Source organism: Dipteris shenzhenensis, chromosome 21 (genome assembly GCF_047967505.1).
Source record: "Dipteris shenzhenensis isolate YYH24624 ecotype China chromosome 21, Dip_SZ_1.0, whole genome shotgun sequence".
NCBI classification, from domain to species: Eukaryota; Viridiplantae; Streptophyta; class Polypodiopsida; order Gleicheniales; family Dipteridaceae; genus Dipteris; species Dipteris shenzhenensis.
In genome coordinates, this window is record NC_141616.1 from 48,531,615 (window position 1) to 48,547,637 (window position 16,023).

At 44.5% G+C, this 16,023-nt stretch overlaps 1 protein-coding gene across 1 annotated transcript in view; it reads left to right on the forward strand.

Annotated features, from left to right (window-relative positions):
• Positions 1-16,023, forward strand: part of LOC147888980 (putative serine protease EDA2) — a 144,682-nt gene that overhangs the window by 76,396 nt on the left and 52,263 nt on the right. The window contains exon 10 of the mRNA XM_087392576.1: positions 4,921-5,017. Coding sequence (XP_087248702.1) covers positions 4,921-5,017 — 97 coding nt within the window. The remainder of the gene's footprint in view (positions 1-4,920; positions 5,018-16,023) is intronic.

Here is a 16,023-nt window from a genome sequence, read left to right on the forward strand (position 1 = left end):
TCTTCGAACGTAGTTGATGCAATGCGAAGTACTTCAAGCACATTCTCAAAGCGAGAAATCCCTTCCATACTTGTCATTAGGACAGCCATTTTGTCCTCGTCACCCGGGCAACACTTCAAATTGGAGAGTTGTTGAACTAAAGATTGAATTTTTGCTATATGCACACTCAAAGTATTAGACTCTTACATTTTCAGCTTATAAAATTGCATTTTCAGAAATACCTTGGAGTTGGTGATCTTGTTACCAAATATATTCTCAAGGCATGTCCAAATCTCCTTTGCCTTGGACTTGAAGTTGATGTGATGAATCAATGAATCATCTAGGCAAAGCTCGATGATTGCGATGGCCCTCGAATTGTGTTGCTTCCAAATCTTTCGTGTTTGAAGCTCCGTTGATGCCTCAAGTGCTTCATCATCTGCGATGGCATCCCAAACATTCTCCTTCATGAGAAGGAGTTGCACTTTTATTTGCCATTTGGAAAATCCGTCCCCCTTGAATTTGTTCACAAGGAGAGAGTTGGTGGAAAGCGAACCCATAAAGCTGACAACTAGGAGAGAGAAGAGTGATGGATAGAATGAAGGGCACAAGCGAGCTGAGGGAGAAATGGAGGGCTGAGGGAGAAATGGAGGGCTGAGGAAGAAATGGGAGAAATGGCGGGCAAAAGGAAAAAAAAAATGGTGGGCATAGTGGAGATGTAGGAGAGGAAGAAATGGTGGGCAGAATACACGCACCAACTTGCGAACAACAGCTTCAAGAGAATGCCAGGCAGAAGGAGCAAATGGCGAGCTGGAGCAGAGATCAACAATGAAGAGGATGGACAGCTCCACGTTGAGCTGGCTGCATCATGCTTGGGCTGTCAAATCATTGAGCTCCAGAATAAAATTCGCGCGCAAAAACAAATTTCGTCACTTCTTGCAAGGGCTTTAACTTTTCATAGAAAACTCAGATTGCAATGATGTAAAAATGAAATTTATAGTACTCAAGGTTTTCTATAACTTTGCTGAAGACACAAAGCCATGATTCTGCTTATAGAAGCGTCACATCGTGCGCAGGTCACAGAAAGATGTAGCTGAAGGAAGGAGAAGAGAGGTGGCAGATCATGGCGTGGAGAAGAGAGCTCTAGATGGAATTGGAGAAGCCATTCCTCCAAGGGGAATGAGGAAGAGAGGCTTCAATGTCCTCAATCTCTTACCTCAACCTCTTGGAAGATAGTCTAGCTCTGATACCATATGAAGATGCAAGACATGGAATGGAATAAAGGAAAAGCAAGACTAGGAAAGCATAATGGAAATAAAATAATGCGAGAAAGAAATATACAACTAAGCAAAGTACTTACATGATCAAGAAAGGCATGAGGCTTGATGAAAATGACAATGAAAGTACAATGCCTTTCTAGGACAGGCACACATACTCTAAGTGTCAAATGTATATGGGATAAGTCCCATAGTGACACATGGCACTCTAGGATATAAAGTAGTATAGTACTACTCTAGAACACACTAAAAGTCACTCAAATTGACTCCATTTCCTAACATTCATGATACCCAATAATGGGTTGGTCAAAAAGACCACCTCGGTCATAGATATGCGCATACGGGGAAGGCATCTTGGCTGCAACTGTGGCGTATTGGGCTCTGCTATTGGAGGTTGCTGGAGAAGAGGGTGATTTTGAAGAAAAGGAGGGTAGGCTAGGCCATTCTTTGCTGGCCATATCTCCTGTTACCCCCTGGCTGAGCTAACCTCCTAGTTGAGCTGGGGGTTCAGCCCAACTAGGGGTTCGTAGTTGGTGAGGCTAGGTAGGGATAGGCGGAGGGCTGGCTGGGCTAGGCTAGGGTAGGCGGAGGGCTAGCGGAGCTAGGCAGGCGTAGGTTGAGGGCAAGCGGGGCTAGGGTGAGGGCTGGCGAGGCTAGGCGGGAGTGGGTGGAGGGCTGGCAAGTGGAGAGGTCAGACGACGGGCTGGCGGGCTGGAGGGAGTAGATGGGCTAAGAGAGAGAGAGAGAGAGAGAGAGAGAGAGAGAGAGATTAACGTCTCTAGAAGCCCTCACGGGACTATGAAACAAAGCGCACACAAAAATGATAGACACCAACGTCAGTTATAGACTGAGGGTCTCTTGGAAGTGCATACACCACTCCCAAAGTTATTATAGATTAGCTACAATATGCTTCGTAAGATAATTGGCCTGTATTACATTAGTTTAAGAGTGAGAGTCCTTGGGTTTGGATTTAGAGTATTTGATAAGTGCTTTTCCATCTCTGTAGACAGCCCATTTTCCCTCTTTGCAAGTATCCTTCACTTTGTTCAATTCTATGGCTTTCTTCTTGAGCTGAGTCGGGGTGAGCTTCTTCGAGATCCATATCTTGGCACCTCTTAGTTTATTGGTTAATGTCCGCGGTCTCACGGGCCTATGCAACAAAGTACACCAAATAGAATGGAAACTCATACAAGCCTCAAAGGGCTGAAGCAAAGGGCACGCTAGGGCCCTTGTTGAGTGCAATGCTAAACTAAGCTATAGAGCTCAAAAACTTCGACCAAAATTGGAGCTGAAATCAGAAATTGATACGCGACACCGTGGTGGCTCTCCAATGGGCTGCAAAGATATCTTGGATCTGTGTCCTCGAGTTGTCTCACATTGTGGCGGAGGACACGGCCTCCTTGACCTCTGTATCCAATGGGCTATGTCAAGAGTGACTCCTCGTCTTGGGCGGTCCCCTCTGAGAAGGGAAGAGATAGGTTGGACCTTGATCGTGCGTGCTCTGGTCACTCTCTGTGTTGTTTGGTAATACCATGTCGTCTCTCTCTAATGATCCACAATGCATACAAGTCAGCTAGCTCCTCCTCCTCCATCCCACTATGTCCTGGAGCAGTCCATGGCATGTCGCTGTGCTCGGTCTGCCTCAGAACCCTATGACGCTGTATTTGCCTATTGTTGTTGATCTATCGTAGAAGCGTATCTCTGTGCTGTTGCATCTCAATCAGATAGACCCCAGTGCAGACTTGGTCCTGGAAATGGATCCTCCTCTTGAAAAAGGCAGCGGTATCGTCCCCAGATCTCATAGTAGGCTGGGGCAAGCACAAAAGAAATGCTCCTCTGCCTCTCAAATCAGGTCCAATCATCCTCTGTAAGTGCACAGCCCAAAAATGTTTGCATACAATGCCGCTGTTCGGAGGGATTTCCTTTGCACATGCTGAAAATTGAGGATCATTCATACACAGTGTGCCCGTTTTGCTGAGGTGCAAGCTAGGTTGAGGCATTGAGGCCGACTATTGCTGTCTCTTTTCGCTCAATGAAATGTTAATCTTGCATGAGTGCTTTCCCCCTATCCTAGAGTTCCCTGTGGTGATATAGGGCTTGCTCCTAACAAGCTGTGTTGATTTCCTAAAAAAATTTTGCAACCCAGGCTGTCCAACCTCCTATAAATTTTCTACTAGAGCCAAATTTGTGTAGCAATCTGTGTTAGCTGCTCCTCATGGCACATGCTGTCTAACATCCTCATTCCTTGCTAGGTGGGTCTTATATGGGGCAAAGTAGGCAGGTTATGATAATGATGACACATAGCAATGCACGTAAGAATGCCTGTACAGCCTCTGTACTGTTTGGCTTAGCTCCCAACATAGGACATGTCCAGCATAGACCAGGGAACGCTGTTCTGGAGTAACAGGGGCCTAGAGAATATCCTAAACATTCCCGGAATGCCATGTGGGTAGAGCTGATCTTGGAACACAGGGGAACGCAATTCCAGAGTTCCCGGAACATTTTTTAGAACGCCATTCCCTGGCATTTCAGTATCTGGCACCTGGCACGGCAGTCGATGGGCAGCCCAAAAGTGCTCTTTTTTGGCTTAATATGCTGCCCTCAATTTGCATCCTCTTCAGTCCCCTAGCCAATCGACTCGACTCTCCCCTCCACTCTTCTTTAAGCTTCTACCCCCCACTCTCCTATGTCCACTCAAGTCTCTCTTCCCTCAAGTTTTCCTTTTCGCCCCTTTATCTCTATCCGTGTTGTATATTTCTATGTCATATATTGACATGCCATAAGAAGTGGTGTTCTCGTTCCATGTCCACGTATCCCTTCCTGAAACGCTCCTATTCTGGCATTTGACATTTCCCAAACATTCCATTCCTTGGTAACTATGATGTCCAGCCTCTAAAGAACAGTGATCTCGCCTATTGAAACCAAAAGAGAAACGTAGGCTCCCATGGGCCTTCACAAGCTCAAATTACCACCAAGTCTATAACAAACTTAGTTTTCCAAATATTTCTTAAAATGCTAATATTTCCTAAAAGTTTTATGGTATGTCAAGAAACATTTCGGGATAACTTGGTGATCTTTCGTTTGATGTTGTAAGGGTATTTCAAGTCTTCAGTAAGTTTTGGTATGCAAGCATTGATCATGTCCTGCCAGTGAAATCTTGGCCTTAAGATTAAGCACCAGCCAGGCTAAAAAGCTTCACCCTTTCATAAAGAGAAATTTTCCCTCTTACCTTAGGATCATGGGAACAAAGAGAGGGGTATGGGGAGGAAAGTGAGGAGCGAGATGGGGAGAGCATTGGAGAGAGGGAAGCCCCCCTATTAGGAGCTCTTTTTGTTTTCCAGTTTGGAAATGTCAGTTGGTAACTTCAGGGGACGATTTTTTAAAACCTAGATAAGCTTGAGCATCTGCACATAGAGTTGGTTGAAGTAAAGAGAGGTGGGAGTATAGAAGGTCATGGATGGGCCAGGTTAGATGTTCTCTCTCTGGCCATGGTAATTGAGGATTGACTTCTGATGATGCCTCAAAGAAAAAGCTGCAAACAAGCTGTACATCTGATGCACAAGATTCACTAACTTACTAGATTTAGAGGACTTTAATTTGATGAAATACAAAATAAGTTGTCATCAGTCAGTTTAAAAAGGAGTCATTTTCTCATCTTTTGGTGTAGGAGATCGCCAATGGTGGTACCAAGTGTGTACTGAATTTGCCTTCTTTCAAGTGGCTCCAGCAAATAACAGCATTCGATCTAGGCTTGTAACCACAAAGTACGTTTTTGGGGACTTATTCCATTGTTTATATGTCGTTATTATGCTCTGTGTCAGTTTGTTTGCATCATGTCTGTTTCAAGATGCAACTTGTTGAAATGACATGTCACTGATGTAATGCCCTTCTGCTAACATTGGCAAAGGCTGAACAAAAGAGTTAAAGTATAGAAATTTCTACATCCGATACATCATTGTTGGGTGACAGGAAGAAACCTAATTGTGATGGCACTGTAATACGTGGCGTATGACAAACAATCCTGTGGAGTATTATTCTTGGGTTGAATGATCAGAAAATACTAAATCTTTCTGTCCCTGTGTATTTCCTTATCTGTGGGTAGCAGCTGATATCTGTTTGGAGTGGAAATAACATGAGTCCTAAAACTAATGGCAGGTTATCAATTTATCATAGAACCATGCCTTGCCCAGAATTACATAATATTTGGCAAGATTCATGATGTGGAAACTCATATCATCTTTATAATTCATCATATGGAGCTCCTTGCTTAGGACAATATAGTCTTAAACCTTTGAAATGCTTCATCTACCCTAATTTACCGTGTGTGTGTGGTCATTTGGCACATCTAGGAGTCCTTGCATGAAATGATAGCTCATATAGTTCTGAGTTGAATTGTTGTCAAGCAAAACAAACACTAGTATGCACATCAAGTCATTTGGACCCAAACTGATATATTGTGCATATAGCCTAGAGACTGCCTTCCATCCAAAAGACACATTTCAACTGAAGAGATTAATTTGTTACCTTATACTTCCATCTCATGACCACGGTGGCTTACCCTATTCTCTCGGTAGTCAAAAAGATGTGGCCAGGCTGTATGCACTTGGACCATAGAGTGTCCTTCCTGACTTGGACACAATTCACGTGTTCTGTTTTTGTTCGCCGAGAAGATGAGGCAGTAAGAAGGAGTATGAATTTGTATTGGTGGTGGCACTTAAAATTTTTGTTTTTATCTTGTGGAATCTCCAACTAGAAGGGCATTGTTTTAGTTCACCCTTTCCTTTCTTTGATGCATAATAGTGCCATATTGGATTTCGCCAAAGCATATGGCATCATCGAGGGAGTTGATATGATTCAGTAGGACAAGCCTTAGGCAATAGATATATGGCAAAATTTCCTAGAGCTTTTGCAGTTTTTGCCGGGGAGGACGCAGAAGGGCCAATCATGGATTTGGCGTCGACAAGAGATTGCTCCTTGCAATTTCAAAATCTAGAACACAAGCATCCTGAATTTGTGACATAAAAGCATGTTTTGTGCTAGATTTTAGCTGAATGTACTTTTTCAGGATAGAAGAGTAGTTCCAAGCCGTATACTTAGGACTAGACCATTTGTTTACTTTATTTTGTAGGAGAGGTTCCATGAGACAATAGGGACAACGACAAGACATTAATGAAGCTAAGTGTTCTTACCCTTCCTGTTGATTGTTTTATTAAAAGGAACGAATAAGATAAAACGAACCTAAAGGATTAAGTTTGCATTAGAAGCTCGAGGATGAGTGGTACGATAGCAAAGAAAAGAGACAAGGGCTATCATGAATTTCCAGGAAACTTCTATTGACTACATCTGCATGTAGTCCACAAACACTACCTATGATAGGAATTTAACTCTATCTAGTTATTAGCTGTGGACAGCGAAAAATTAAGCAAGAGGGAATTCATGACCTGAGTAGCTACTAGTAATTCCTAAATGAGTATGCTAATCAATGGGATTAGTCAAGATAAAAACATTGGTTCTGACGACTCTAAAACCTGAGTCATATTGAGTGGGATAGGGAGAAAGGTTAAGCTATAGGTCAATCACCTAGGTGTGGAAAAGGGATTAGAATAATTAAAGTGTAGGGAGAGGGTCAAGGAACCTTAAAAACTCAAGTACCGAAGGGAGGCCATGGTACAACAAACAAATGTTATACTAGCAATTACTTGGATCCTTGAAAGAGGTTACCAATTGGATCTATGAGAGTAAATGGAAAAATACATTATAAGGGATTGAGGATTGGACTTACCAGCAACAATGTATTACTCTTAAGATATCAAGAGGTAGCTAGCATAGAAGAGTAGTTCCAAGCTGGTGACTTGGGACTAGACCATTTGTTTACATAGAACAGTAATTCGAAGCCGGTCACTTGGGACTAGACCATTTGTTTATCATCAAACAATGGTGCCCTCAAAACCTCAATTACTCTTAGTACTTTAGAAAGTACCCTCTTACTTAATTTAAGCGAAAAGCCAGCATGAACAATAGTTCTCTCTTGCTATCTTTTCCTCTTCTTCATCTCTCACTCTATAAGGGTTTACCTCCTGAGATAACATCTGAAGCAAAGGTTTCAGTTTTCTAGGAGCAAAATTTCATATACTTGCTTGTTGCTTGTAACAAATGTTGCAAGCTACATCCTCCATTCCCAGATTAATACTCCAATGTAGGTAGTCCAAAAGATTGGGGATTCATGCACAACAGCCAATAACTCCTTTTCATAAGTGATGTAGTTTTAGTTTAGCATTTCGAGAGCTGAAACGCATGAACAATAGTTCTCTCTTGCTATCTTTTCCTATTCTTCATCTCTCACTCTATAAGGGTTTACCTCCTGAGATCTGAAGCAAAGGTTTCAGTTTTTTAGGAGCAAATTTTCATATACTTGCTTGTTGCTTGTAACAAATGTTGCAAGCTACATCCTCCATTCCCAGATTAATACTCCAATGTAGGTTGTCCAAAAGATTGGGGATTCATGCACAACAGTCAGTAACTCCTTTTCATAAGTGATGTAGTTTTAGTTTAGCATTTTGAAGCTTTCAGCTCTCAAAGGCTATAGTAGGCCTATAGTAACTACACATCCCTAACCAAATTATCTACTTGATAGCATATAGCATGATGGGGAAATTCAAGAAACCTAATCTTGGCTTGAATCTTTATGCCCTGAAGCAGTTTCATTCACATCTATTCCCTTGTCAAGTAGCCATTCAACATCGTCCCAGTGTCCCACACACATCAATAAGGAGGGGAGTCCAACTCCTATTAATCTCTGCCATCACTCGCTGCAAATAAATTGCGCCTATTGATGCGACAGTCGTGATGATGATGAAGGTGGTTGACATTTACATTTCTAATCCCTTTTTCACCCCTAGGTAATTGACCTATAACATAACCTTTTCCCTCCCTATCTCACTCAATATGACTCCAGTTTTAGAGTCGTCAGAACCAACATTTTTCTCTTGACTAATCACATTGATTACCATACTCATTGGGGAATTATTGGGTACTCATGTCATGACAACCTACACTATCCTGATACTATCAATAAATAAATAATCTCTTCGAATCCCTCCTCCTACTATACCATATCCCATGATGACTCTTCAACAAGACCTCCCTTGTTGTAATGTCCTTGCCCATAGGCCTTTACCCTATTTCTTTAATCTCCTCTATCTATTCATAGGGTAGCCAAGCCAAAGCCGTTAAAATGGCTTAAGGAATACTTGCTCGTATGGCTTTTTGGATCGCTGGATCTAGGGTGTCTCATCCCTTTATGTAGGTAGTTCAAGCCAGATACTTATTGGTGGCTACACAGGGGAGGACTTTTTAATTTCCTGCTTGGTTCGACAGGGATTCCCCCTTGCCCCTTTCTTATTCTTCTTTGTGGCCGAGGCCCTAGGTTATTTTTTAAGGTCTCAGTCAGCGGGACTCATGGGGATGAGGCTCTCGATTTGACAGGAGGAGGAGCTTTTGGACTCAGAGTTTGTAGATGACATAGCCATTTTTGTAGAGGGCTCAGCTCAAATCTTGGATGCAGTTAGGGAGGCCTTGGCAGTGTATTGTCTAGCCTCAAGCTCCAGGATCAACTAGACCAGATCAATCGGCTTTCTCACAGGGACAGAGGCAGTATAGGAGATCCAGGATTGGGACTCAGCACTAGGCTTTCAGTGGATTCTAAGGGGGAAGACATCGAGACACCTTGGCTGCCAGATTGATATTTCAACAGAGCAACAGATCTCCCCGGTCCTAGAGAGTGTTTGGTGCAAGCTTTTATACTAAATAAATTGTCCAAATTGGCCTCTCCCCTACCAGGCGACCCAATTTGCCTATTGGCGTTCTTGTGGATCTAATGATACAGATACTATTGTATGCGGATGACACAGTCCTCATCTCCTCTTTAGCGGCAAGCCCATAGAGACACCTAGAGGCCCTAGAGATGTTCTGCAAGGAGAGAGACCTAACAGTCAACCTTGGCAAGACCAAGGCTATGATCTTCAACACCTCACGGGAAGTACTTCATCAGTGCAGTTTCAACTACCGAGGGGAACCGGTCGAGATCATATAGTCGCACACCTATCTAGGGGTAGTCTTCACCTACCAATCTTCACAATGTTTCATGCAGCTAGGGCATGACTCACACGGGGGTAAGGAGCTCTGGCTTGACTAGAGCGACAGTGCTTTCAGGTACACTTCCAAGACCCCTCGATGAAGGGATGGATTTTTGATACACTTGCAAGATTGACAACCAAGTAGGCAAGGTCCTTCTAGCGGAGTGACCTATCGGCGACCAATTAGTGGAGATTTGAGAGGCTACAGGTGATTATGGGGTCTAGGATGATCCGAAGTAAGCCTTCGCTCCCTAATCAGATCTTACAGGTAGAGTTCGACACCACTTCAGATTGATGCCATCTTCTTGATTGGGACATATCTTCATAGAGCACAGGCCTTGCCTAGATGGAGGCTACTAAGGTTGGCATTAGAGTCATCCAAACGACTAGCCAAGAGTGGGGTTAGCACCTCTTGGTACGCATGCATTTCCAGATGGTTTGATAGTCAGGGAATTCGGATAGACCACCTTCCCCCTTTCAATATAGCTTGGTTGCCCCGTCCCTCCAGATCCTACATGATGAGATCAATCATATCATATGGTTGGATCTACATGAGCTCTATACATCACGGACTTAAGGTGGGAACCAGGAGTTCCCCACCAAGATCCAGTTCTACTATGATCACTTCCTAAGAGTATTAGAGGATGGGGTCATTACTAGACCTCAGTATCTCAAGGATACATGGGTCTCACATGCACTAAGGATTGCCATCGGACAGATATGGATCTCATCCCATTAGCTGAGGATCGAGGCAGGGAGAGCCACACACACACCCCTAGACAGCAACCGATTTTTAGATTATGCACATTGGTACAGGTGGAGATAGAGGAGCACTTCTATGTACTTGCTCTGCCCACTATCATATCTGAGGATGGTACCACTGTTTCTTTCAAAAAGGGACATAGGTTCGGGCCATTCTCCCGGCTGATCCACTTCCATGAGTAGGTTTGCATTGGTCTCTTTTTTATGGAAATGGGGCAACACAAAGAGACCTTGTTTGTAGGAGATCAGATAGCAAGAGGTGACAGTACCACGTGAGATAGATCGCGCATAGCAACACATCACCGACTTCTATGCCTTTGAGTCAGCTCTAAGACACATTAGGGTAGAGGAGGAGGAGATGGCTTGCATTAGGGCAAGATGGACAAACGGGAAGAAACGGCATGGAGCGGTGAAGCCACTGACGTAGAGGATTTACAGAGCACGCATGGTAGAGGTCCAACCCATCGCTACTCTACTTAGAGGAGACCGCCCGAGTGAGGTGTCACTCTTGATATGGTCCATTGGATACAAAGATGATGGAGTCCACACCTCCCGCCATCCACAGCAAGAGACACTCAAAAGCCACATATACTTTATATCTTCGTGTCTCGTCGAAGAGCCATAGGGCGCCCGGATATGTATTTGCATGTTTGAGATTTTGAGATTTTTTGAGATTTTTTTGAGATTTTGATAATGGGACAAATTGATGTACTTGGGTCAATACCAAGGATTACAAGGCTTGTGGTTGTGTGTGTGAACACGTGTGTATGTAGGTGTGCCTGAGTTAGGTGTGACTGATGATGTGTTTGTTTAGTAGGTTGTGATTGAGTGAATCTAGGAGTGTGGTGTGATTGAGAGATGCTGATTGAGAAATCAATGGAGAAATTAGTGGAGCTTGACTCTCATGTATGCATCAAGTGCCTATATATTGGCCTTCTCTCATGAATAAATTACAAGAGTTGTTTTAGTTGTTCCACTTCCATCTTGCTGCTTGGCCATCATCCAACATGTGGTATCAGAGCCACTCAGCCTCCATGAGCCTCCTTGAGCCATTTCTAACCGCGTCATCATCTTCTTCCTCACACTCTCTTCTTCTCCATTTTTTTCTCTTTTTGAGCATAATTTCCAAGTGCTTGTTCTCCCTCTCTAGGTGACCATTTCCAAAATGCTTTGAGCTGTAGAATCCTCTCAGTAGGGCGAATTTCCACATCCAAGCAATTAGTGAAATATTGCTCCAGTCGCCCGTGCCGACAGCTTCTTCACTCAGTGAACTTTTGCACAATTCCGCGTGCTGGAGTCATATTTCGTCGATTCCTCTTAGCAACAGTTGGGCGACCCTACGAGCTAGCTCCAGTTCAAATTTGAGCCCAAATGCTTCAGTATTCAAGGAGAAATCGATGAAAAACCAGTCCAGAATGGCACATTTCTCACAGACAAACTGATGCGGCATTGCGCATTTCCTTGCTAGTGGATGATCTCTGGTACAAGACCTTTCTTTCTACCTAGAAATCCCTCTCAAGGCTGCTTGCTGTTGGTCGAACTATTTTATCCTCCAAGTTGCTGCTATGTTTGGTTACTATTTTTGACAGTTTTGTGAATTGGAGGGTTAACCAAGTCAACTAAAAATTGGGGCTTTTGACCTTGACCAAAAGTTTTCAGTATATTGACTCTTCTTGAGCATTAGAGCTCAGTTATGGAACTCATGGGTGTCATTGTACTATGGAGATGACTTAGTGGTCTATGCAACATATCTTATGATGTATGCAACTTCTTTGCATCTATATGGAGATGACATGATGATTGTGCTCTCGAAGAATATGTTCTCAAGTTCGACTTGTTTGAGTCTATTTGTCAAACCTTGTAAGGCATTAGACAGTGCCCATGTGGTAAGACCTGGCCTAGAATTGGATACTTTGCTTCACATTGACAAAAAGATTATGCTTTGGTATACCAAGAAGATACACAAAGATGGAGAACTTTGCTTCATCGACACCAAGCACAATGAAATGGACAAGAAAGTTTATGAGTCTAATACAATGGTGGCTTGGAAACGATGCCAGAAAAAGATTGCCATCAAGGGGTGGAATTTCCCCACATCTTCAACTTAGAATTTGTGTGTGGTCAATAAGGGTTCTCTGCCCTGGGATGTCCCCCTTAAATGATTGTTAGTCTTATGTGTGAGTTCCTTGTCAGACCTATGGGGACATCCCATGCATAGTCATTGTCCATTCTCCCAATTGTAAACCAAAAGACCAAAGTTAGAGTGAGATCATGTTGGGATGAGGAGGCCCAAATGAGTCTACTGCTGATGCAACTAGAGTGAGTGCCAGGTTGGGATCATGAGTGTTGTCACTAGAGGTGGGCAAGCCATGAAGTTTCCCATGGACTATTCCTAGGGTTGAGGTCATCAATTTGTGGGGGGGTATGATGGGACAAATTGATGTACTCGGGTCAATACCAAGGATTACAAGGCCTGTGGTTGTGTGTGTAGGTGTGACTGATGATGTGTCAGTGAGTAGGTTGTGATTGAGTGAATCTAGGAGTGTGGTGTGATTGAGAGATGCTGATTGAGAAATCAATGAAGAAATTAGTGGAGCTTGGCTCTCATGTATGTATCAAGTGCCTATATATTGGCCTTCTCTCATGAATAAAGTACAAGAGTTGTTTTAGTTGTTCCACTCCCATCTTGTTGCTTATCTAACATTTGAGACTATTAGCTTAGCACTTAGCAAGGGCCTTAGTGAGCCCTTTGCTTCAGCCCACTATGGCTTGTATGAGTGAGTTTATTGATTTTGCAAGGCCTTCCGATGACGTTAATACAACTTTCTTTTTTTCTTTCTCCTTCTAGTAGGCCATTCCTCGCTCTTCTTTTCCATTCATATGTTAGCGAGACTTGAACTTTTAAATGGCTAGCAATATCTCTCCATAGCACGAGACCCCTTGGCTATTCTATTACGTCCCAAGCTAACCCTAGGTATCTTGTACTCATCTGGGTGACATATTCACCTAGGCATAATGGATATGATAGGGTGAATAATCTTGGAGCTAAGGATTGGTCAACTAGCATCTAAGAGGAGGTTTGCACAATGGAACCTGCAAACGATATCTAAGTTGACTGTGATGAAAAAGAGTACCTGATAGCCAAATCGTAGGATATAAATTCACTAAACAATTTACTCCACTGTTTAGCATTGCAATTTGCATATCTAAGCAAGCATGGGCTGCAATTCCAGCTTAGGTTGCAGAAACTTGAAATTTGCAGGGACTTCTACATAATTCACTTATTTCTTTAGTGAATTCAACCCAAAAGGGTTGAACAACAGTGAGGCGCTATATGGGGTGTGTCAAATGTGCGTAACTAACTTGGGATCACCTTTGAAAGACAAGGATCCTCTAGTTTGCATGAAAAACAAGGAATTTCCTTTTTGAATTAGTTTTCATGAAAAGCAAGGATTTGGTGTCAAGGCATGGCTTGGCTTGCACAAAAGCAAGATATCTCCTTTTCAAGGAGTGGCTTACACAAAAAGCAAGGAATTTGCAGCATTGTTTACATGAAAAGTGAGGATTCGGGCTTTTGGATCATTGACTAGGACACCATCCATTGGGGGAATGACATTGGCTTTACTTGAATTTAGATGGCTGTTCCCATCAGGTATTTGGGATGCCAGGTCGGTATGAATCTCTCTCCATCACAATGGTTTGCTCCTGTGTTGGAGAGTATAAGGAGAAAGCTGTTTTGTGGAGTTCAACCAAACTTGACCTTGCCTCTAGAGTAGATGGTGTTTTGTTGGCCACGGCTTGGTTTGTATGCTCTTGTTGGTGCCGTTCCAGGGATTGTATCACTCAGCTCAAGACACCTGTAAGGAAATTTTATGGAGTAGACTTGATGGCACATGAGATGTTATAGACAGGGTGGCTTGGGAGACCCTGATTCTCCCCACACGATAAGGGGGTCTCAACATCATCAGTCTAGATTTACAGTGCGAGACCTTGCTACAAGAAGGTGGTAAGGGGACTTATGCCTAGGCAAGAGCCTTGAAGGACTTCTTTATTCGTAGTATACAATCTTGTGCACCTATCGCCTTCGTCCAAATGAGGCTATACTTCTGGTCCTTCTCACCCCTTGTTTTCTAGTCTGGTGAGCTCTCTCTTGTCCCCATTTTGGCGGCCCAAGGCGTTGACGAGGTATAGAGGGTGTCGGGGCTAGTAACCCCCCCCCCCCCCCCCCCCCCCCCCGTGTCTGTTCTTGTAGGTTTGTGCGAGGGTCTGCTTGTTCGCGTTCTGTATGCTTGAGGAGACTTGCGTGTTGAGGGCGGGACTAGCGAGCAGAGCAAGTAGGTGAGGCTAAGCTAAGCGGGGGGGAGCTAGGGGCTAGGCTGTGGGTTAGGTGAGAGAGGCTAGACACTAGGCGGGGAGGCTAGGAGCTAGGCGGAAGCTAGGCGGGAGACTTGGAGCTAGGCGAGAGGCTAGGAGTTGGGTAGAGGCTAGGAGAGCAGGTGAGTGGGCTAGGAGAGCTAGGTGACAACAACAAGCAAGGCGGGGCAGTGCGGGCAGAAATGCCATGGCGAACAATAGCGACTAGGCTTGGCAGGCAGAGTAGGGCGATGAACTAGCATGGCGGGGAGGCCTCACGGCGAGCAAGGTGCAGCCTGGCAAGCGAGCAGGGCGATGAGCTAGCATGGCGGGGAGGCCTCACGGCGAGCAAGGCACAGCATGGCGGGGAAGGAGCACAGAGAGAGAGAGAAAGAAAGAAAGAAAGAAAGTGTATTATTGTCCACTAGAGGCCAAAATGGGCCCATGGGACATCAAGAACTCTGCATACAAGATAGCACAAAATCAACGTGCCCCAAAGAAGAGGCATCGTCGAATATCATCTAAGTGCTACGCAATATAATGCAAGTGAAAGTACATAATGTCAAATCTGAGCCTAAATACAGAGTAAACTAGATGCAAGGAAACCGCCCCCGGGTGCAAAATGGGGGGGATGAGCACAATATGCCAATGCAAAGATACAAGTCCAGGTGTCACGGAGTCTGAGAACCAAAATAATACTGGAAATCCTGTCCATCGACTCTGCCTCCTGCTATGAGAGTACAAATCTGGGCAAAGGTGAGGTGAGCGGCTGGTGGGGCGAGATCTCCATGAGTGAGTCTCCTCCGAAATGCTGCCATCATCCTGGATCGTCTGGAGATGAAGCGGCGAGTACGTCCCCTATGTAACAAGATCCTGCGGCGTCTACAAACCATCTCATATGTACATCCACATGGTGGAGGCATGTGTCCTGTGTGGGCTCTGCCGTCCTCGTGCTCCTCCTGGTCTCTGTCCTCTAGTATGGCGTGTGCCTGAGCTCTATGAGGCTGGGCTCTATCACGCTCCGGTCTGTGCTCTCTGAGGTAGTCTCGCCGAAGCATAGTGGCCTCCCTGACATAAAGGGCTAGGCAATGCTGATCCTCGTAGTCCATCACTCGTGAGAGAGGTCCAAAGCCATCCGTGAAGAGACAGTGGAATCTACCTCTGATCTCATAATATAGCGGGCATCTGCAAATGAAGTGCTCCTCTGACTCCACCTCTCCCATGGTGCAACAAGGGCAGATCCTGGTCTCTCGGCCTGGTCGCCGTCCATCCTCCATGCGTCGCATCCTACCAGCCTCTATCTCGAGCTGATGCGAAGAGACTCTAAGCTGGCCGAGGGCAATCCTCAATGAGTGGGACATGTGGGTACCTGTATAGCCTGGTGGGATGACAAATCCATCCTCTGAGATCCGAAGGAAGTGGTCACGATATGTGGCCATCTTCACCGGAAGCTGCGTGGGATAAATCCAAGTGCGATACGTATGAAGCTGCAGCAAGTCTGCTCTCGTGACCTGGCTAAG